The sequence below is a fragment of the Scleropages formosus genome, chromosome 5 (assembly GCF_900964775.1).
Source record: "Scleropages formosus chromosome 5, fSclFor1.1, whole genome shotgun sequence".
In the NCBI taxonomy this organism is placed as follows: domain Eukaryota; kingdom Metazoa; phylum Chordata; class Actinopteri; order Osteoglossiformes; family Osteoglossidae; genus Scleropages; species Scleropages formosus.
In genome coordinates this window covers 33038225-33061373 of record NC_041810.1, presented here as the reverse complement: position 1 = coordinate 33061373, position 23149 = coordinate 33038225, and the positions used below count along the sequence as shown (strand labels likewise).

The 23149-nt window shown below is 44.6% G+C and overlaps 1 protein-coding gene across 1 annotated transcript; it reads left to right on the top strand.

Annotated features, from left to right (window-relative positions):
- The first annotated feature begins 264 nt into the window (after window positions 1-264).
- tent4b (terminal nucleotidyltransferase 4B) lies at window positions 265-22776 on the top strand. The gene is made up of 12 exons (XM_018749664.2): window positions 265-1035; window positions 12341-12464; window positions 14805-14851; window positions 16391-16511; window positions 16668-16775; window positions 16876-17004; window positions 19961-20174; window positions 20758-20884; window positions 21004-21107; window positions 21545-21762; window positions 22114-22260; window positions 22427-22776. The coding sequence occupies exons 1-12, from the start codon at window positions 518-520 to the stop codon at window positions 22598-22600; spliced, it is 2031 nt and encodes a 676-aa protein (XP_018605180.2). The 5' UTR covers window positions 265-517; the 3' UTR covers window positions 22601-22776.
- The last annotated feature ends 373 nt before the right edge of the window (window positions 22777-23149 follow it).

The window sequence follows — 23149 nt, the reverse complement described above, 5'->3', positions numbered from 1 at the left end:
TCATAAGCAGTCGTGTACTATGACAAAGTCAGTTTTTAATGTTTACTATCGAAAACAATGAACAGGGGCTCCCTCCATAAAGTAAGCGATCGACAGAGACTTCCCTCTCCGTTCTGTGATTTACCAGTCGCCCGCTGTTACGTAAGTAAGAGCTCGTGCCGTTACGTAACACGCAGAGTTTTCTCGAGCGCGAGCCGCCCCATCTCCAAGACCGCCCCCCCCCCGGCCCCGCCCCCAGCTCCACCCAGGTTCGCTCTCCGTGAGTGTGCGCAGTGTGGCCGAGCACTCCGCCATTGGGGGATCCAGGAGCGGCCATAGTGCTGGGGCACGAGTTCCAGCGCCTCGATTCGTGTCTCCTCGCTTTTCTGCGCACTCCTCGGCTGCACACACCGCCGGCACTGCGCTCTCCAACCCTCCGTTTCCTGCGCGGCGCTGGTGCGTGTGAGTCGAGCGGCGCCGCGCTAAGCCGCTCGTGCGCACGGGAGCAGTGAGCTCTTCTCTGCCCTCTGCCCGTTTGATGGATCCGAGGATCGCCTGGTTTCAGCCAGAACAGCTCGGACCCGCTAATAACCTGTGGATGCAGATCTGGGAGACGACGCAGGGTCTGGGCAGCCTCTGCTTCAACGAGAACCACAACGCCGCCTCCAGCCGGACCGCTGCTGCACTGAACGGCGCCGCGGGGACGTGCAGCGCGAGCCGGAGCGCCGAGGGCGGAGAGCCCAGGGAGCGGGGCATGTCCGTGTGCAGGCCCGAGAGCCTCATCGCCGAGCAGCCGGACTTCGTGCCTCTGGACGCGGACAACAACTACAGGAACCGGGCAGCGAGTAAGGGCGGCCGGGCCGCGGGGCTCGGCCCCGGTTCCGTGTGGAGGATCGCGGATGGCGCCGCGCAGCGCAGCAAACGGAGACGCGAGAACAAAGCGAGCACGTTTGGCTTCAACAGCAGCGCCGTGCGGACGGCATCGTGCGCGGCCGAGCCCGGCGGGTTCCCGGGCACCCCGTGGAAGAGGAGGAACTACTCGGAGGGCATTTTCGGGTGAGCGAGCGCTGGCTGGCGCGGAGCGGCGCGGTTCCCGTCGGGAGGGTCACGGTGCTTAAGTTACGGCGTAGGCCAGGCGCACGTTGTTTCTTCGGCCCCAAGCGACTCCCCCCTTTCTGCTACTGATGTACCCATGAGTACAGCAGGGTAATTTTTACTGGGCAAGTCAGGGTAAGCACCTCGATCAAGGGTAGCTGGAGGAGGTGCGGATCGACCCTGGCCTGGGTTCTTCCAGTCTAAAGGCAGTCAGTGGCTTCCACCACTGTGCCCCCTGCTGCCCTAGTAGGAAACATGCAGTAGTGGCTCCTTCGATCTGTGAGGAGAGCCGCAGTTCTGCCAGATGGACTGTGGTGCTGTCACCTGTGGATCCACACTAGAGTGGAGAGGAGAGTTGGGATGATGATGGTGCAGAGGAAGGCGTGAAGGTCCTGGCCGGGTGTCCCTCGGCCCCTGTGCCTTACCTTGTGCTGCTGTCATTAAACCCTTATTTTTATTCCATCTTATTCCACTTCCCCACTTTTCACAATTAAGCCTAAAATAAAGTTTATTCACACTCCCATTTCTGAACCATTTTTAAGCCTCGGCGGTGTGGAAGGACAGGTTTCCCACAATTGCTGGAATTTCTTCGGCCCAAGGCCAAACAGTTTTTTTTTTTTTTTTTTTTTTTTTTTTTTTTTGTCAAAACAAACCGCAACTGTTAATCAGCTTTTACACCGATTTCTCCGCTTATCAAGCCGGGAATTTTCGACTGTATGGATCCAGGCAAGCACTTCGAACAGCGGTACTACAGCAGGTACGGGATTCGAACCTGGAGACCTCCAGGTCACATGGCTGTATGCTCGACGCTAGCTGGTGGTGTTCTCCTTGTGGGTGGAGATTCGTGAGAATTAGTGCTCAGAAATGTGCCTGCTGTTCTAGGTGACTTCGTACCCCTTACGTGTTGATGCGTGAGGAGGACAATGCGAACACACACACGCGGAGCTTAGGGACAGGAGATGGTGCAGTGGTTAAAGCTACAACCTTTCTTGCACTCACAAAATGCAGCCTTGAATCCCACCTCTTGCTGTACTACCCTTTGTGGGGGAAAAAACGTTGGCTAAATGAGTAGATGTGTGTTGTGTACCTCCGTGTGTCGGACTTGTGAAGTCACCCGCTCCCTGAGGCCCTGGTGCCGATTCCACAGCTGGCATCAGAAGGGTAAAACTAGTTCCTTGTTGACTGGCACAGACAACCACTCTTTTTTTTTTTTATGTTTATAAATTGTGTGGTATTTTACCCTGGGAAAGTAAGGGGCTTGGGGCAAGCAGCCACCTCTTGCATTTTAAAAGCCTCTTCTGTGTTTTTTTTTTGGGCTGAAAAGTGCTGTCCTGAAGGTCACGTGACCTCCCTGTTTGGATCTTGGGGCTCTAAGGGGGAAATTATTTTGCTCTCAGAATCCAAATGTAACATTTAATTTTTTTTAGTAATTGAGTGAACAACTTTATGTGAGGATCCACCATCAACGGTGGATCAGCAGGTAGTGTTGGTGTTGTGCGATTGGTCACGATATGAATTTGCGTTTCCTCAATGTGTTCTGGTTTCTACCTGCAGTCCAATGGTACATGTTTCAGAAGTGGTGACTCTACCTTCATAGTGTCTGTGGGAGGAGGGGGGATTGGGTAAACACTTGTGAGTAGCTTATCCAGTGTTGTAAATTGCCTTGGATGAAGTCATCACTTACATGTGAATTAATAATCAAACTCAGCTGGACACACCAAACACACACACAGTGATACAGGGGCAGTGCGCACAGCTTGTAACAACACAGCCGAGGGTTCGAACCCTGGGAGATGAAAAAATTGGGGGGGGGAAGGTGGTGTAGTAGTTAGAGCCATCATCTTTGCATTTGGACCTAGGTTTGAATCCCACCTCTTGGTACAGTACCGTTGTTCAAGATTCTTACCCTGAAATGACACAGTAAAAATTACCTGGCTGTGTTAATGAATTAGTGTAGATTAATAATTCACCACTAAGTTCCTTTGGATGGAGTGTCAGATATGATTTCATATAAATGTAAATAAACTTTACAAAGTTGTGCCCATTGACACAGCCCAGTACTGAGGTAAGTACCTTGGTCAAGGGTATTACAGAAGGAGCTGGGATTTGAACCAATTATTGCGAGACAGCAGGTCTAATCACTGTCATCTGCGTGTCCCCCCCCCAAATTTTGCACAAAGTGGATGCATTTATTCAAGCTCTGTGGCATCTAGCTTGTTGTATCCAAACAGGCAGGTAAGGTTACTGTCCCAGGGTTCGAACCCTCAGCCATGTGTTTACCAGTCAAGTTGTAGGTAATGCTGATCCTGCTTTGCCCGTGTTTGTTTGCTGTGTACGTTTTGAGTTTGGTGGCAGTTCTCAATGAAAGGTGGTGTGTCGGGTCCTGTAAGGTTTTAGCTCCACTCCTCCGCTTGATGCGCAGAGGCCTGCACAGCCTGCAGTGCTCTCCACCCCCTTTTCGCATACTCATTTATAGTAATATTGCAGCGCTGTGTTTGTTCAATGCATTCCTTTGTGATTACCCTGATGCTCTCACCTTTACCATGCAGCCCGGGTTGCTGTCAAAACACGCCGGACCACGTCCTTTTAAGACAGCGCCATGCTCCCTGCGTTGCTGCCTTTTTTTTTTCCTCTCTTTTTTTTTAAACCTAGTCGGGCTTCACTGAAACGGCACTCAGTTCCACAAGTGACTTGGTTGCGATGAGCGCAGCATCATCGGTGAACCCTTGTCATCTTCTTACACTATTGTACTGGACACATTAACTGCTTCATGGCTGCCTTGTGGGGTCTGTGACCCTTCCCTCCCTCATGGGTCACGTATAACATGTAGATTTGTGTATAATAACTTTGTAATATCAATGGCAGGGGTTGCTTACTGTCTCAATTCTGGGTAAATACCTTGATCAAGGGTACTGCAGTGGGATTTGAACCAGTAACCTTTAGTTTACAGATGAGCAGCCCTAAACACGCTATCTGCTGCCCTTTCTTGTACTGACATCGAGAAGGATCTATGTTTTTAAAAAATATTGTGATCTGTTTATCAGAGTACATCTGTTTGACTAATGATGAGTTTTTCCACTTAAGTGTCAAAATGTCCTTTTCTTCAGTGACTTTCTCCCCCCCCCCTTTCCATTGCACACTTTCTCCAGTGAGTGTGGCATGGAACCAAAATAGTAAAATTATGGGAAGAGCAGATGCTTAGTTACAGCTGCCGTCTGTGAACTTTGAGGTTGGGGGTTTGAATCCCACCTCCCAATACCCTCTGAACAAGGTACTTCCCTTGAACTGATGCAGTAAGAAATGCTCAGCTGTATAAACAAGTTTACATTTATTCATTTAACTGATGCTTTTCTCAAAGGCAACTTACAGTGTTAATCTACCTACGGTTACCCATTTGTACAGCTGGGTATATACATTTTTACCTAATTAGCCTTACAGTGTAAATTACTTTGAAGTGTCTGGTCAATATGCAGATGTACTTGTTTTACTCCTGTTCTGATATTTGGGGGGGGGGGGTTGCTTTGGTTTTCTCTTGCTGCTGCTCTTTTGTGCAGTTCCACACACGATGTGTGAACAGTTGCTTGCATATCACATCCGTTTGGGCCAGACTGTAGCTTCAACGCCCCCATCCTGGTGGTTGTGGGGGGGGGGGCGTGGCTCGTTCCTTCCCTCTGACGTGCTGCAAATGAAGAGCACGTCCTGCCTGTGCTTTCCAAAACAAACTGGCCACCACTCCCATACGCCCAGCCCCTGCAGCTGGGGTGCCCCAGCGGGGGCTGGACTACTCTTGCACAGCTGGAAACCCCTTGTATGAGGCCTTCTGCTGCTGCAGCTGGGTTGGTTACATTACTGCTCCACATTGTTACCAGCACAGTTCGCTGGGATTTGAACCACCTCCTACTGCAAAGATGGAAACGGTGATGGGAAAGACTTTGCTCAGTGACAGCTGATTTGCCAGCTTAAGTCAGACCTTTAACGTAAAGCTCTGAAATTCTGCAATCTCCTTCAGGTCCTTAAGCACAATCCCCAAAAGTTCAAAATTTTACTCATATAGGGTGTTCTCTCTAGTCTCCTTCCAAAAGAAAAGCAAAACCTGATTTCAGTCCAGTCTCACTAATTCAAGCGCTCATTATTCAGAATTGGCCACAACTGGTTCTCGTTTCCTCCTCCGAGCCCTTCCCAGGTTAGTCTCGGCAGGGGGTGGGTCTGTTCAGGGTCCCGCCTGCTGCGAGTTGCCTCGCTGATGCTTTTCACTCCGCATTTTACAGCAATGAAGGTTTCAGTCTTACACGGTGGCGCTATTAATATCTCAACCTTTTGGGATTTGTGTGCCTTTGCTTGCATAAGAGAGGAACGCTTGTCATTTGCCAAGGTGTCGCAGATGCTGCATTTGTCTTTTGTCCGTCCGTCCGTGTGTGTATGCGTGTGTGCGCAGGTTGTCTTTTTAACCTTTGAACCCATCCCAGTTGGAGACTCTGAGCTGGACTGCCTTCTCATCTGTGTGAATGGTATTGCTCTGCTGGCCGAGGCAGGATGCCCAATTCTGGGTGCGGAGATGTTGCGGGTGGCAACGGGGAGTGAGCAGAAGCGACCGTGCAGGTTCACGCAGATGGCCAGAAATGAAGAAATGTCAATTATTCTGACAAACTCCTCAGTGTTTAACCTTATAACATTGTCTGGTAGTTAGAAATGTTTAATCATCTATTGTTTAATGGCTTGGGTTTTGCATTAGGGGGCTCTTGAACTCTTTATTGAAATGATAGTTCACTGCGGTTAAATTGGTTTTGTAACGGGAGGCATGCTGTTGCTGCGGAACAAAGCATCGAGCATGTACGAGAAAATAAAACACTAAAACTGGCTTCCGAAAGTGGAACGGAGTGGAAACCACGAACGGTCCGGATGGAAACACCGCCCTAACAAAAGAGCGGTATTGTTATCTCAGGTATCAGTCTAAATGAAATACAATAGTTGCTGTGTTAAACCCTGTATACCTTTTGGCCGAACCTTTTTGGGAACAGCCTGATGGGAAACCTGTCCATTTATGGGCTCGCAGGGTCGAGCAGAGAGCTCACTGAGGAGGAGGACATGAGGGGCAACTCCCATGCGTCAGCTCTCACTGCAAGTAATAAGCGTCTGAGCTCAGCCAATGAGCTGTCAGGGGCGGAGCCACATGTTGGAAGCCCCACCCCTCCACGTCTGTGCTGTTCCCTTCTCTGTTTAAATCCCTCTCTCATGGCTGAGGTGAGGAATGTGAGACGAAGAGCACATGGGTTTTCCACCTGTCACATTATCATCATCGTTTCCAGTTTGGCTCCACATGATTGGACCTTTGGGTACATAATTTTTTGGAATGACCAGATTGTCCAGTGTATCTCAGTGTATTACTTAAATTACTGTCAAGAAATAGTGTAATGCTGTGACATAATTAAAAATGTACTTCATAGTACCATATGACAATAACAAAATAATGAAAACATATGTAAATTTGTCATAAAATAACTATATAGTTATAATGCCCCAAACTTATAATGAATTTAGATTTGCAAAGAAAGTGTGAAACACAACACGGCATGATCATCAGTATTTTTTCTTGAGCGGCTGGCTAATTGGAGAATGGAACCCAGAGTTTAAAAATTTTGAAACTAAATATTTAGAATTTTTTTTAATGCATATAACACATTCAATAAAGCTAAGGTTACGATCATGAAAATATTTTAAAAAACTACGTGCAATATATTGGAATGAAAGGTGAGTGGCATGACTGGACCCCAACCCACCCCAGCATGAGCTGTTTTGAAGCTTGATACTTTACCGTTGTATTTTTGGTCATTTTACCTGGACAGGGTGGCAGATTGTTGTGCAGTACGTGAGCTTAGTTGTTCTAACCCTGTTGTGTGATGTTGCTCCCCATTTCAAAGATGCTCCTCCGTTTTCCCTCCAGAGAGGAGCAGGCAGTGCTGTTATCCCAGTATGTCGGAAGTGGATCGGAGGGGCGTCGAGTTGGTCTTTTCAGCATGTGTGGCTTCTCCGGCTGGGAACACTGGAATGTTCTGGATGTTCGCCTCCTTGGAAGCCTGCGAGTGTGTCTTTGGAGTGAGCTCACTCCTTGCTGCTCTGTTGGCTGCTGTTAGTAATACTTACCCAAACCTGACCCTTGTTTTCTATCAGAATTTCTGTAGGCAGGCTGGGTGACATCACACCACCTCTTAATGGTCATAATACCTTGACAAAAGTGGAAAATGTGCAATGTAATTGTAAATGGCAGGGGTGCTGTTCCCAGGTTCGAGGGTTAATACTGTTGTGGGGGCAGGGTGAGGTCACACCCTGGAAATAATCATTGCTATTATGCAAGAAACAACACGTGTTCCACGTGTTCTAATTTAACGGCACAAATCAAACGGCACAAAACGGGTTTGTGTTGGAGGGGCATTGGGGCACCTTGGCTGCGGGGGCGAAAGCCTTATGCCTTCTGGGGTGAAGCCACCTCTTCCCAATGTCTTTGTGTAAAAAGTAGGTTGCAGGTTCTGATTTATTGGTTGGACAAGCTGTCATTTTTACCGTGTCCCTGTGCACGCAGCATTTTTTGGCAGACCTGACATGGTGCCCAGCCTCTCACCCCCCAGCATCATTTTGCTGACGCGGGTCAAGCTCCGCAAGCGCAGGGTTGGGGAGTGTGGCTGTGGCCTGCAGATGGGTTCACTGCTCACTTTGGTCATTCTGCCCCAGCTTTCTGGTCCTAACACCACCGTTCCAGAGCAGACTGATCGTGTATGGTACCCTTTTCCCAGGGTAGGGATGCTGCCTATTTTAGCGCACATATTTATAGGCCTGCGGTGATTCGAGGCCCAACCTATTCTTAACTGATTATTCACAGCCCATCGGTAGCCCTCCAGTAAGACCTGGGTCTCCCCTGCCACACTTGTACCAAGATCCGACTCTAGCATATGGACCAACTGGCCACTCTTCTGGGTGTTGAAATGAACTGGTTTGGACCCCCATGCCCGCTGCCTGATGACTTCCAGGGCTCCTGAACAACTATTCTATTTCTTCTGTGATGAAAACATGGCTTCTGGAAAGATCTTTCATCATGTGACTCGTACCTGAAACCAAGAGCTTTACCATGAAACAATGACGAGTTTGGGCTGAAGTAGGCTATGTGTTCGGATGTGTTGCTGCTTCATGTTTCCTCGTGCAGTTTGAGCACTGAGGGGCGGGGCCTTTGTCATCAGCGATTCCTGTGGTGGTGAGTTGTCTGTGCTCCACAATTTTATGGATTTCAATGTCGCTTAAAGGAATGCCTGGTGGTCGTCCAGCATGGATTCTCAATGGCTTGTCCCGTGGGGGTCTGTGGTGCATGGACTGCCCTTGTCAGTGATGACCTTTCACCCCTAGACATTTCCCTGAGCAACAGCAGCCCTCATCCCGTCCCCTCGCTGTCCTGGTTGGAACTTCTCTGCTGTGCTCATGGACCCTGTTGCAGTGATGACCCCGTGGCCCGTCTGCTTGCCTGCAGACATCGCTCAGTCGCAGTGACGTGTGCGGTGTCACCGGGCCATGCGCTGTCATCCTGCCGTCCTCTGGTCTTTATCATGAAGTCAGGGCACCTCAGCTTTGGGAATTGTGGGATTCAAATGATTTCCTGCTGGTTGGGCCAGCAGGTGGTGTAGCAGTTAGAGCTGCAACTTTTTCATTCAAAAGACAAGGGTTTTGAATCCCTGCTTCTTCTGTAGTACCCTTGATCAAAGTAAATACCTTAAATTGGTACAGTAAAAATTACCCAGCTGAATAAATGGGTAAATCAATGTAGCACTGTATGTCACTGTGGGGAATAACCTCAGCAATTTTGGAAGCAGACCAAAAGCGCCTAACGGTTGCCAGGCTGTCCTCGGTTCACCCCGACATGCCTGTTTCTTCAGGTAGCTACAGTTGATTTTCAGTAAAATACTCAACATTTCAGCAACACAAAGTGGATTTAAAAGATGTACGGCACTTTTATACCACGGATTTTCCAGCAGAATATTAATGGCTTTGCCAACTTCACCAGCGAAACGCTCTTCTGAATTGTACTGCATAATTATGTCACGGAACGTCAAAGGCATTTCTCGCAGGGGATTTCATACATAGTAATCGGTTTAAAGAGAAGCTATATTTTTGAAAAAAGAAACTGTTTTTCTCTAGAAACATGCTGTAATATTATGATTACGTTCCTTTGTGATGTATTGTCTGCGCTGGCGGAACAAGTTAATGTGATGGAGCTGCATTTGAAATTTCAGTTCAGCTTTAGGCTAAATACATGGGCAATGTAAGTTTGTAACTGTAAAAATATTTCATTCAGCCTGCGTTCAGCTGGCATCTTTGTTCGAGGTGACTTAGCAATGTCTGGAAATCATTTACCCATTTATACAGCAGGCTGTTCGTCCTGTATCAGTTCAGGGTAGGAACCTTGGTCAACAGTACCACAGTGGCTTCGGGAGTTTGAACCTAAGGTCCTGAGATTGTAAGGCAGTGGTTCTTTGCTCTTTTTTCTTACTTTTACATTTTTTCATTTAATTTCCCCACAGAAACTTGCACTGTAAAGCTACTTACAGCCATTTACCCATTTATATAGCTGAGTAACTCTTTCTCTTACTGGAGCAATTTAGGGTAAGTACCTAGCTGAAGGGTAGTACAGCTGAAGATGGGATTCGAACATGTGAGTTTTGGTCCACAGACAGCAGCTGTAATCACTATGCCTCTGTTACTTACTGCACCCTCAAGTCGTATATCCTGTTCTGTGTTGTCCCTAGTTGCAGGTTCAAATCTTTCCTACAGTTGTGGTGCTGTTGAGCCTGGTTTTTACCATGAATTGCAGCAGCAAAATTTTTATACAGACACCCCTCTACTTTTGTAAATTTGACTTATGTAAATCTGGATCTACGTAAAAAATTCCTGGCATGCACAGTATTTACGGATAGCGGTTTTATTTTACTTGAAACATCCGAAATAAGTTTCGGGCAAGTCGGCGTAACCAGACAAGGCAGGAAGCTGCATCTTCCCAGTTCTCGTGTCTTTTGAGCTGTGAACACATCTACTCTCCTTAGCGTAGTACTTTTTTCTCATTTTTCTACCCTTTGCATAATTTACAATGCCTGATGGTAAACGTGCATTTGAAAGAAAACTGTCTCGCGAGTGTACAGCAATTGATTTGGAGATGAAATTCTTCATAAGAAGGAAATATGAAGCTGGACAAAGACTCTTTAGCACAGGAACAAGGTTTAGCCATATCGACTGAATACGATAGTGACAGATGCTGCACGTATAAAGGAGCATGAGAAAGGAATGGCTAGCATGAAAATATGACAGACATCTATGTCTGACATTTACTAGAGAATTATATTGTGTCATTTTTATACTTATGTTTGCAACTAATGCCTAGGGTAGGTTAGCCTACATTGAATGGTGGGGGGAGGAAGGGGAATCGGACATACGTAACTTTTTACTTGCGTAAGGGGTTGAAGAACTGTCTATTTGCATAAGTCGAGGGGTGTCTGTAGTGAAGAAACCAAAAATGCGTTTAACTTAGTTTAAAAATCAAATTAAGTGCTTGTGTGCTCAGAGCCCCTGGTATTTAAAACTAAATGAAAGATGAGCGCCCATAAGCTTACCAAAATAGTTTTAATTTTCATCATGGGACGGATGCGTTTTGGCAGGATGTCGTCTTCAGTCTAGCCATATATTGTGTGAGCCATGGAACGTATAGAGTTCTGAGATCATATAACAGGAAATAATGTCATCCTTAATGGACCACCTGCACCAAACGGTAATGAAGGATGAAGTCGACCATGAGCTGACAAAAACCGCTCTTTTTTCTTTCTCCTCTTTTTAAGTGGGCAGCTACAAAGAAACAAACCAACGTAACGCGGTTTTGTGATCTTGGACGCATCAGCTGACGACAACCAATCACCTTTTCTACAGCAGGAAATTATAAACAAATGTAAAGCACAGGGTGACTGTTAATTATCATTTGTGACAGTATAAAAGAAAGGACATCTGTCCAAGAAAATTGTTACATCTCTGCTGTTAGTACTTGTCTAAAATATTATGATGATAGCATATTGAAGACAAGGCAGAATTATAGACAATCTGGTGGCACCACAGGGCATTGCCAGTGTCACCTTGTTGACAGGCAGTGTTTTAAGGTGATGGCCGTCACTACTGTGCCACCTGCTGTCATTAAATATTAATGTTAAACACCTAGAAATGGAGGGGACGTACGTTAGATTGGCATCTGCTAAATTAATAAATGTCATTCTCCAAAGCAACATACCACTCAGTGCGTTTCACAGACATAAATACAGGCACAGAATAGTTTTAGTCCAATATACACGTTACACAACTGTATATAGAATTGATCGGGAGATGTCAGATAATGTAGGACGTTTATGGAGCAAATGGAAAAAAATCAGGAGAGAAGTGGGTTTGAAAGATGTTTTGATACTCTTCTTGGATGTTCAGAGGGATTCAGCAGTACTGAGGGACAGAGGGAGCTCATTCCACCACATTAGAGCCAGAACAGAGAACCTCTGGGCTTTTGATTTTTAGACCTCTTGTGTGTCCGGCCACCAAATGAGCAGAGGCACCTTGGTCAAGGGGACCGGAGCAGTGTGCATTGCAATGAAGGTCTGCTATTTTATGAAAAACTGTTTGAAGTTCTACCTGCGCTGGGTGTTTCCCCTGTTTGACCTTTCCTGTTATGGCACTGGCTGCAATTTATGTATGGTCATATATTTTATGCACGTGTTACAGTTTGGACCCTTTATCCGGGGTATATTCAATACACATGGTGCTCTGACAATCACGTTCCTGTTGCTTTAGGAGCGCATGTTTGTTCGAGCACCTTTGTGCACAGCTGTGCTTGGGGTGCCTTCACTGTTCAGCCACACAGTGACCACATGCCTACCTGTCACTGTAACACAAAAGTGGTGTTATTGCTGCTTTCACCGCTGTCGGTGTGTAAATTATTGTACAGATGTGGAATTGCGACCTGGCTTTACTGTGCCACCCAGGTGAGCTCAGGTGATCCTTTTGCTCGGGAACTGATGACTGTTCAGCCCCGTCCAAGTGATGACTGACTAGTTATGTGTGAGATTTTAATTCTTGCATATCAGGGACTCTTTCTTGCCAGTTGCCTTTGAAAGAGTCAAAGTACCAGTTGTTGGTGTCACGCCGACCGGGTGAGGAGTTGGCACTGGGCCGGGGTCACTGACGCGCTCTGCTGTTCTTGCAGGCTGCACGAGGAAATCATTGACTTTTATGAGTATATGTCCCCGCGGCCGGAGGAGGAGCGCATGAGGATGGAGGTGGTGGACCGCATCGAGAGGGTCGTCAAGGACTTGTGGCCCTACGCAAACGTAAGGACTGTGTATCCAAATGCAGATGTGTGGGCTTTCAACATATTTACATTTACTGTATTTCATTTAGCAGATGCTTTTCTCCAAAGCGATGTACATCTCAGCAAAAATACAGTTTGTGCATTACATTAAGAGAAAAAGACATGGCTACAGACGTGATTCTAAAGTAAGCCTAGTTTAACACATTCAGTTACTTGTTTGCTGAGGCCAGATGATCTGACAGTCCTCAGCTTAGGAACACAAGTATGACTAGAGGTTGATTTATTCATAACTCCAAATTCAATTTCACTACTAAGATACAGCAAAGAGAAGCTGAATGAAGCTGCTCCACTTTTCAGTGGCTTAAATTCTTGAAAAACCTCAAAACTATAACAAATGAAAAAACTAACACTTCCATACACCCATTATTAAACTAACCACTGATTTACTGTATCTTGAAAACATAGGGCATAAGGCAAGGTATGCGTGTCGGGCGTGACAATGCTAGATTGAAGTGCAATGCTTTTATTGTCTTAAGATATTAATTTGAAGCCTTTTAAAGTTCCTGAAAATTTAAAAAAAAAAAAAAAAAGTGGTGCAGTTAGTAAGTTCTAAGATTGGCTGGTGTGTTAGGCTGCAACGTAATGTGCCGATTGCTTTTAACTATAGCTTTGGCACACAACGGCCGGTCTTACACCTTATTAACTGCGCTACATACATAATTGCCTCAATCTCCTATTCACTGCTGTTTAGCAATTAATCCCATATCAAGCTACTTTCATCTTATGTACACAATGTGTTTTTCTTTGGGTATAGTTGTAGTAAAATTAAGACCTTTCACTTGAACATTTTTAAGCCACATTGCAAATAACTGAAATTCATACACTCCACAAACCTCTATTGAATACTGACTGTTGACTGATTGAACCCATAAACATTTGCAGCATTCCTCATCTTATTTGTCACTTACTATCAGGAACACAAGATGTGAACATTATAGAAATGCATGGAATGAGACTGCTCTTCTGTGTTTTTATTCTGAGTGTGTTTTGCTGCCAACTAATGGCAGAAAGTGGAAATGCAGGTCAAGAATTTTATAAAATAAAGGTGAACGTTGACATGTACTCATTTTCAGTATACCTGAAAATTCGTAACTTAAATATCAATAGCGTGAGGGAACAGCACATCAATGACAAATAGCCAGTTTCTCCTTTATGTTCGAGGCACTTTGATCCTTGGAATCAGATTCTGGCTATAACGTGTTCTCGTGGAGAGGTAGACTGCATTCTAGAAGAAAGTGTGTGTGCGATATTTGCTGGGCGGACATGCTGGATACAGCAAAGCTGTAACACTGATGGCACACAGCCCAGGTGAGAACTGAGTGTGTGTCTCTAAGTTCTCTTACTGAGACCTTTATAAGACACGTTATGCTTCCTAGCGCATTCTCTCAGCTTTCAGGTTGTGTTCCAGTGAAATTTGACCGTTTTTACGTTTATTTAGCGGATGCTTTTCTCCAAAGTGACTTCCGACGAACTCTATGTAGTGTTATCAGCCCACACACCTTATTCACCAAGGTGACTTACACTGCTAGATACGCTACTTACAATGGGTCACTCTTCAGTGGAACACTCTCTCTGTCACACACACTATGGGTGAACCTTAAAAGCATGTCTGGGCTGTGGGAGGAAACCAGAGCACCCAGAGGAATCCCACAAAGACACAGGGAGAACACGCGAACTCCACACAGATTGAGCGGGGATTGGACTTGTGTCCTCTCACACCACCCGGGTGCTGTGAGACAGCAGTGCTATTCGCTTTGCCACCGTGCCGCCCTAAGGTTTTACACCTTTTATCTCTCCTAAATATGGTTTCTTTCATCTCATTGCCATGAGGCTTCATGATATCCTCCACACCAGGCATCTGAACACAAAGTTAATGATCAACGGTTTCATTGAATTTTTTGCGTTATTCCCATTTCGTACATCCCTGGTATATATGGTCACATCTCGTCACTGTAGGAAATGTGTGTGAAAGACTTTAATATGGAACAGAGTATTAGATACTGCATTCAGGAGTTCATTTCAGGTCAATTAGGTCTATAGGCAACAGATTCCGTAACATTAACGTAACATTAGGTCATTGTCTTTGCTCTTTAATCACTTTATATGGTCCGATTTTGGATAGGACCTTGTAAAATAGAAAGGTCTTGAACACAACCGAAGCTTAAGAACTCAATCATAACAATCATGCTTTGTTTTCTTGAAAGCACAGGATTCTTATCTGAACTGAGTCTGGTTACACACTATGTAGTTTTTAGTGGGTTCAAAGTGCTAACAGGTCATATATTCTCTTGTTTCTCAGGTGCAGGTGTTTGGGAGTTTCAGCACAGGTCTTTACTTACCAACCAGGTGAGTTAATTTTTTTAAAAAAATTTTTATTGTGGGGATCATGTTTTGTTCACAATGTCACAGGTATTCATTACCTGGCATCTTGTCACAGTATGTGTTTAAACCCTTGTGCTTGAATAAAAAAAAGACTGATGTCATAAGGGAAATGGATCCAGAAGATAACTGAATCAAGTCTTTTTGGGTTTTGATTGCTGGGGAGGAAGACGGGAGACATTCTGGAGACTCGCTCATTATGTGCTTTGTCCGAATGGCGTACCATGCTGCTGTTGGGCAATGTATGTAGATCATGTGACCTGTGAGTGCGACACAGGGCTGTTACTGTATGATGGTATCGAGGACAGCAGTCAGCCAAGTTCTCCTGCTTTCTCTGAATCTCCTGGCTCAGAGCTCAGGATATGGGTTACTGGCTTGGTCAAAGCAACAGTTACAGCAAACGCCGATGCTCCCGAGTGCTTGGCAGGAGGCTCTTTGTGAACAGGTGGAGACCTGTCAGAAGGGGGCATTGTGTGTTTACAGTAACTCGTTCTTTCTTCAAGGGTTTGAAACACCTAATCATTGCTCTGTGTTAAGACGCAAGGGCAATGGAAGCTTGGAAGTACAGGTGGTCCTCGGCTTACGTGACGGGGTTCCAGTGTCATGTTAATACTAATTAATTACTAATACTAATTAATTAATACTAATACAGAATAATAAAATGCACTGTAGTATAATTGTATTTTCATGTTGCACTGTTTACGTTTATTTATGCATTTACCAGACGCTTTCCTCCAAAGTGACTTCCAGTGAACACCCTGTAGTGTTTTCAGCCTGCACCTTATTCACCCAAGGTGACTTACACTGTTAAACTACTTACAATGAATCATTCATCCATACATCGGTGAAACATGCTTTCTCCCTATTACACTTGCGCGCGCACACACACACAGTGGGTGACTTTACTGGTGTCTGGAGTACCTGGTAGCAACCCTTGCAGACATGGGGAGAACATGCCAAACTCCGTACAGACTGAGCGGGAGTCAAACCCACGTTTCCTTCCACCAGTGAGACGCTATGAGATAGCAGTGCTACTTGCTGTGCAGGCATACCGTCAAAAAATATAGTTCCTTACTATTATTTACCCATCTATGCAGGTGGGTAATTTTACTGGAGCAATTCAACACAAGTACCTTGCTCAAGGGTATATCACTGCAAGACACTGAAACACTAAGACTAAGAAATATGGTTGCTTGTGGCAGTGCGGCCTGTTGATATCATACAGCAGATGGCGCAGTCAATTTTGAGTGTTATGAACAAATGCCGAGACTTGAAAATAATAATGATGTTAATAGTATAGCGGTTGTACATCTGGGTCGTTCTAAGTCAAGGACCACTTTGCAGAAATAGTGAAGTCACAAGTTAACCCAACTGCTGTATTCCAGACTAGGAAAAAGACATGAGTGACCCAAACTGCTGGTGTCAAGAGTCCTCCAGAAACATCTGTTTAGGGCAGAGTACCAGTAAGGAGCCCTGAAGTGAGTGCTGTCGTTGTTCTTGTACCAGTGACATCGACCTGGTGGTGTTCGGGAAGTGGGACAACCTGCCTTTGTGGACCCTCGAGGAGGCGTTACGCAAGAGCAGTGTGGCCGATGAGAATTCCGTCAAGGTTCTGGACAAAGCTACGGTGCGTCTTTGTCCATCTGTGTGTGTATACACATCTAAATATGATCTTGCTGTGGGAATGGTGCCTGGATGTGGTTCAACAGTTCAGACAGTTGTGGTTAGGGAGCTCTGCATCATGATTTATATCCAGACCCTGTTTTTCCGGTTGTCTCCTCAGGTTCCCATCATAAAACTGACTGACTCTTACACCGAGGTGAAAGTGGACATCAGTTTCAATGTACAGAATGGCGTGAAAGCTGCCCAGCTCATTAAAGAGTTTAAGAAGGTGAGACAAGGCTGTTCACTGGGAAAGTTTGGTTGAAATGACGCTTGCTGTCTTCGTATCCATAACTGGGTGCTTCTGGGCAATGTCTGACGTTCCGCAGAAATTCCCTGTGCTTCCCTACCTGGTGCTTGTGCTGAAGCAGTTCCTGCTACAGAGGGACTTGAATGAGGTCTTCACCGGGGGGATCGGCTCCTATAGCCTCTTTCTCATGGTCGTCAGCTTCCTGCAGGTGGGTTTTGTGTATTAATGTTAAGTGACTGCAAGTTACAAAAAGCATTTTGTGGAAAGTAGACAGAGCTCAGCTGAAATTGTAGCAATGTGTGCATAAAAATGGAGCTCAAAAGAAATCATTGTTGCTTCTTAGTGTTTACCGTCAGATGTTTAGCTCTGGGGACTTTGTTTTATTGGATTTTACATTTGCACTTATCCATGGCTTCGAAGAAATCTCCGAATGACTTGCGTTGCTGGTATGAAAAGATTTTGTACGAATCTGCATAGGAATGTGGGAAAAGCCCAAATTACCTCCAGGTTCCTTTTGCAAAACAATATGGCCTTTTGTAGCCATGTAGCGTTTTCGTATATTAAGCAATTTTACTTTGTGTTGTACATTACGATATTCAGTCTTTTGTATTTTTTTCTTTTTATCTTCATCTATATATTTTTTTTTTTTTTTTTAAAGAAAAAAAAAGGTCCCCATTGAGACTCCCAAACATACTGTGCTGCTTGAAATTATGTGAACCCTGTAGGGATGGTCATTATTCTTATATAAAATGTTAAAATAAGACTTTTATTCATTTTATAAATATGTTTTAGAAATGATTGATTTTTACACTCCTAATTCTTACTTGGTTCAACCAGTGCAACTTGGGATTCACTTATTTTTGCACCTGTGCTACTTCTGTGTTTCTACTACACATGATTTCCTCTAAAGCTACGTATGGAATTGGTTGTTACATAGCTGTTATGTCAGATGAGAAACACTGCTTCTCATTCATACAAACCAAGGAAAGGAAATACAACAACTGAGAGCTCAAATCACACATGGAAAGCAGCTATACTTTCTAGTAAATGTAAAAACATAGTATGTTACAATGATTTTCTCTAATTACTACTGTGGTCTAGATGTAGCTGTAGTCATTTTATTCTTTATCGGTTGTAGTGAAACAACAAACATCAGAACAATAAATACAGAAACCATCCATTATTCTTAACCTCTTGCCAATTGTGGTGGTCCAGAGCCTTTGTGGGAAGCAGAGGGTGAGACAAGGTACACTCCAGGCAATCACAGTATAAGTAAAAGCACTATTACTTCCAATAAATATTTTCAATTACTTGTTTAAAAAAATAACTTGACTAAATTTTTTTAAATAATGCGGTTAAAAAAAAGATTCAAATGAAGCTTTTTAATGTTATGAACCAATAACAATGTTAATGGCAACAGTGTGGTTTTAGTCTTTTTAATAAATTAAATCTACTGTGCAAATAAATTAGGCATGGCAGCTGGTAGTATAATGGTTAGAGCTGCTACTTTTGGACCTAAAGGTTGCAGATTTGAATCCCACCTTCGGCTGTAGTACCCTTCAGCAAAGTACTTACCCGAAATTGCTCCAGTAAAATTACTCAGCTGTCCAAATGGGAGAATAATTGTAAGTAGCTTGACACTGTAAGTCACTTTGGAGAAAAATGTCAGCTAAATGAATTAATTCAAATGGTCAATTAGACTATTAAAATACAAATTGCAGACTGTGAAGTATTAACTCCTATGTCCAGATTTAATTTTAGGTTTTTATACTAAACTAGTTAGAATTATGTTACCATTTATACTGCAGTGCAACTTTAAAGGAGAAATTCAGTTAAGTTCCTTGATGAAGTATACTACAGCAGGAGTAGGGATTCAGACTTATGTATTTTTATTGCAAGGCGACAGCTCTAACCACGAAACTTCCAGCAGCTGCAGACAAAGTTGCATCATTCTTTTTCCTTTTAGCTGAATCCTTAATCCAAAGTGATTTACAGCTTTTTACCAATATAAATATCAGGGTATTTGTATTGGAGAAGTGTAGGATAAATGTATTTCTCGAAGGCAGTGGAGCAGGGTCAGGATTAAGATTGGAACAGACAGCCTTTAGGTTACAAGTCATTATCCCTAGCTGCTACACTACGGACTTTCCCATAATAGGAAAACGGAGACAAAGTGATAAATAGCTAACAAATGGAAAATTCAGTTCAAATGCCCCAAATCCAAAGATAAAATTCTGTAGGGTTGGTCACATTCTCAGGATTTGCTTTGCTAGCGGAAGCGAGCTGATTTGATAGTTATAGCTTGGCACTGATACGTTTAGGAAAGCAGAATTACACCGTTGCAAGCGCTTGGTTGAATGTAGCTAGTATATAACTAGTTGTCGGCAGCTGATGAAATGTTGTATACGTCAGTTAAGCGATGTTCCACTGCTGATGTAGACACTGATATTATAGTTAAGAAAGGGTACGGAGCTCGTTAGTGAATAGTTAGCAAGATAGCTACATAAATGAAGAGCAGCAATTTATTGTAGTGTGTGTGTTTGAGTTGGATTGGAGTTTATGTACACCGAGGTTTGTAGAAAAGGATGACTACATACATGAAGTGTTGGTGGATATGTAGGTTAGGAAACACAGGGCAGAAGGCTGGGTGCGGTGAGCCACGGACAGGATGCCAGTCCATCGCAGGGTAGCCACACATGCATTCACACATTACAGGCAATTGAGTCACCAATTCATCTAAAATGCATCTTTGGACTGTGTGAGGAAACCAGAACACCTGGAGGACATACACAAGCACAGGGAAAACATGCAAATGTGATGCAGACTGGGGCAGTTTGTCTTAAGATTGGATTTAAAGGTGTACAGAGCACTTTTGATAATCTGGACAAAGTTTTGAATTAGAACATCTTAGTTTAAATTACCAACATTTTACTTTTTTTTTTTTTTTTTTTTTGAAAAGGGGGTGACTTTTTGAAGCTTTGAAATGCATTGTTTTTCCCATTTAAATGAATTGTGCCAAAGAGTTTTCACAAGAATTCATTTTACAAGCAGATTTCCTGGAACAAAATACTTAACAAAAAAAAACCTGCTCATTTTAAATTCATTATATATCATGTCACATGCTTCATGATGTGTAGTCCCTCCTCCCGTCCTTTTTGCTCCAGCTACATTATCGAGAAGATGCCAGCAGCCCGAACGCCAACGTAGGCGTTCTCCTCATCGAGTTCTTTGAGCACTATGGCAGAAACTTCAACTACCTGAAGACAGGCATTCGGATAAAGGATGGTGGCAGCTACGTGGCAAAAGACGAGGTGCAGAGGAATATGCTTGATGGCTACCGGCCCTCCATGCTCTACATCGAGGACCCTTTGCAACCAGGTGAGAGAGCTGCTTGCAACCCCACCTCACAGTAGTCCGAGTGATCGCATTCCAGCCACACTGTTGTGGTAAAGACCATATAATTACGCGTTCGAATCTTAGGAGTGGTCCCCGTCATTATACTGTAGACCAAAGTAATTAATGTTAATTGCTTTAAGTTTTAAACATTCACTTGTGTAGCATGTCACACAGTCCTGGGTGAGATGCGCACACGCTCCCAGCTGGCAGTAAATGTCGATGCCAGAAACAGTGTGGTTCTGCGGTTGGACAGGGGCATTCCAAGACAACAAGTTGCAAATGGAAAAATTAGTACACTAGACTGCTTCTGTATCCAGGAAACAGCAAGTGACATAGCGTTTAGGGTCTCTGTAGTTGGAAGACCCAAGTTCGTGTTATACCTCCTGCAGTGGTATTCCTGATCAACTAACTTACCCTAAACTGATACAGTAAAAATTAGCCAGGTGTATAAATGGGCACATCAGTGCGAGTAGCTTATTGCACAAATCTCTTGTAAGTCCCTTAGAGAAAAGTGTCAGCTATTTGGGCAAATATAAGACTGGAGTTAACATCTCCTTCTGTGTAGGCAACGACGTTGGCCGCAGCTCATACGGTGCCATGCAGGTGAAGCAGGCCTTTGACTACGCCTATGTGGTTCTGAGCCATGCCGTCTCCCCCATTGCCAAGTACTACCCTAACAATGAGGCCCAGAGGTGAGCCCGCGCTCCGCTGTTGGGTCACTGCCCCTAGTGACATTTTCCTTGCTGTGCAAACGTCAGGCTCTGTAAAACACTGCCATTGCTAATTGCAGATTGTCTCTTCCCTCTCGCAGTATACTGGGCCGGATCATTCGGGTCACCCAGGAAGTGGCTGAATACAGAGACTGGATAAGCAAACAGTGGGGGGGTCAGTCTCAGAATGACCCAGCCTTTAATGGTAAGCTTTCAGGGGGAATGTGGTTGTCTGAGTGACTGATCACTGCAATTTAAATATGTGTGTGTGTGTGTGTGTGTGTGTGTGTGTGTGTGTGTGAGCCACTCGAAGTTACTAATGCTCATGATGGAGGGTGGCACAGTGTTTCTGATACTTCCTTACCAAATCTGCATTAAAAATGAAATATTTCAAATGCTGTTATCAAGAGTTCTACAAAAGTAAATCACTGAGAAAATAATAAAGGGATAATTTTTAACTGTTTCTTGGAAAATTCTGTAAATATATGTAAAATAAATTGTGTATTAAACTATTGTGATGGACTGACCTGTCATTCTAAAATTTGGACACCTGTGGTCCAGTGGGCTGTAGTGGAGAAAGAAACTATGTGAGCACTCTGTAGCAGCAGACTAAGATAACCAACAAGTTCCACTTTGCTGCAGGAAATGACATCACATTGCTGGTGGAACCTCAGCAGCTGGACAAGTGCAACAATAATGTGTCCAAGGAGGAAGTTGTGGTGCTGCCCCCGGTGTCCCGCTGCAAGCACTCATCGAGCTCATCCTCCCCACCCCCGTCATCTCCCTCTTTGCCCTCATCGCCTTCGTCTTCACCCTCACCGTCATCGCCGTCCTCCAGGGCATCCAGTTCCAGTGACGCTGTGAGTATTGCCCTGCGTGCCCCACCTACACTCTCATCAGTCCCTCAGTGATGTAAACTTGCATATGATTCTCAGTGTTTTTAATCCTTAGTTGACCATAATCTGATTTGTTCATGCACTGGAGTGCTGGGCAACAGGTGTTGTAGTGATTAGAGCTAGTTGTTGCGGTCAAAGGACCCAGGTTCGAATCCCTCCTGCTGTGGTACCTTTGAGCAAGGTACCTACCCTGAATTGCTCTGGTAAAAATGACCCAGCTATATAAATGGGTAAATCAGTGTAAATTTCTTTGGAGAAAATTGCCAGATTATCAAGTAGGTGAACTAGATGGATGATGTTATGATTGACCCCCAGGACTCTGATGGAACACCCTGTAAGACGGTGAAGCAGCTCGCAGGACGGGCCTCAAGTTCGCACAGGGATCCTTTCGGAAGCGGGGCCACACATAGAGCCCAGAGCCACGTGCCCAGAAGTCCCACGTCCAACATGAACAAGGGCAAGGTGGGGAAACGGCAGGCTACACTGCAGACATAGCACCCGTTCTGGATGTCTTCTTGCACATAACTGAAGCAACGGCAGTTTTTTATTTTTCTTTTTAAGGACACCACCTTTTCAGTGCAGAGAAGCTCTTAATGACTTTCGTGCTATATTGTTGTTCTCTCTACAGTCAGGAGTGCGGCAGTTTCGCTCCTCTAGTAAAGGGGCTCACACGCAGCAGAGTTCGGGCCAGCTGAATGGCTCGCCCGGCACCAAGGCCCATCACGGCAGCAAGCCGCACCACCAGGGCAACAGCAAGAGGAAGCCACAGCGGGAGGCCCTGCATGCGGACCTCTGTAGATAAGGCGTAGCTTGTTTCCTCGGACCTGCCACTTCCTACCCACATTTTGCTGCAAGACTTTTTCCTAAAGGATTCTCAGTAGTATTATTTTTTTTTCCTTGAGCGAAAAATGACTTTTTATAACTTCAGAAGAATAAAAACGAAGCAGAAGGGCAGGGAGCTCCACAGTTTGGATGCGGAAAGTAAAGGGTCATCTTGCTGACCCACAATGCCCTTCAGCGGAGCTCCTCCTCCTTACCTGGACTGCTGTCCTCACATGACGCCCCCTGGTGTTTCGAAAGGAGCTGAGCCACACTACTGGAAAAAGACTGCTATCCTAGGAGCAATCCTGGAGCTATAAACCCCAACCATCAAATACAGCAACAAAAAGGGACAAAAGAGCAAAATGTTTAAAAAAAAAAAAAAAAAAAAAAAACTATAAAACAGTATATATTTAAAAAAAATTTTAAGTCATTAAAATTGCTGTAAAAACGGGGATATGTTATGCATGAAAATTTTTGTCAAGTAGAAGTTTTATATGTATATGAAGATTCAAAGATTTGTATACAAAAA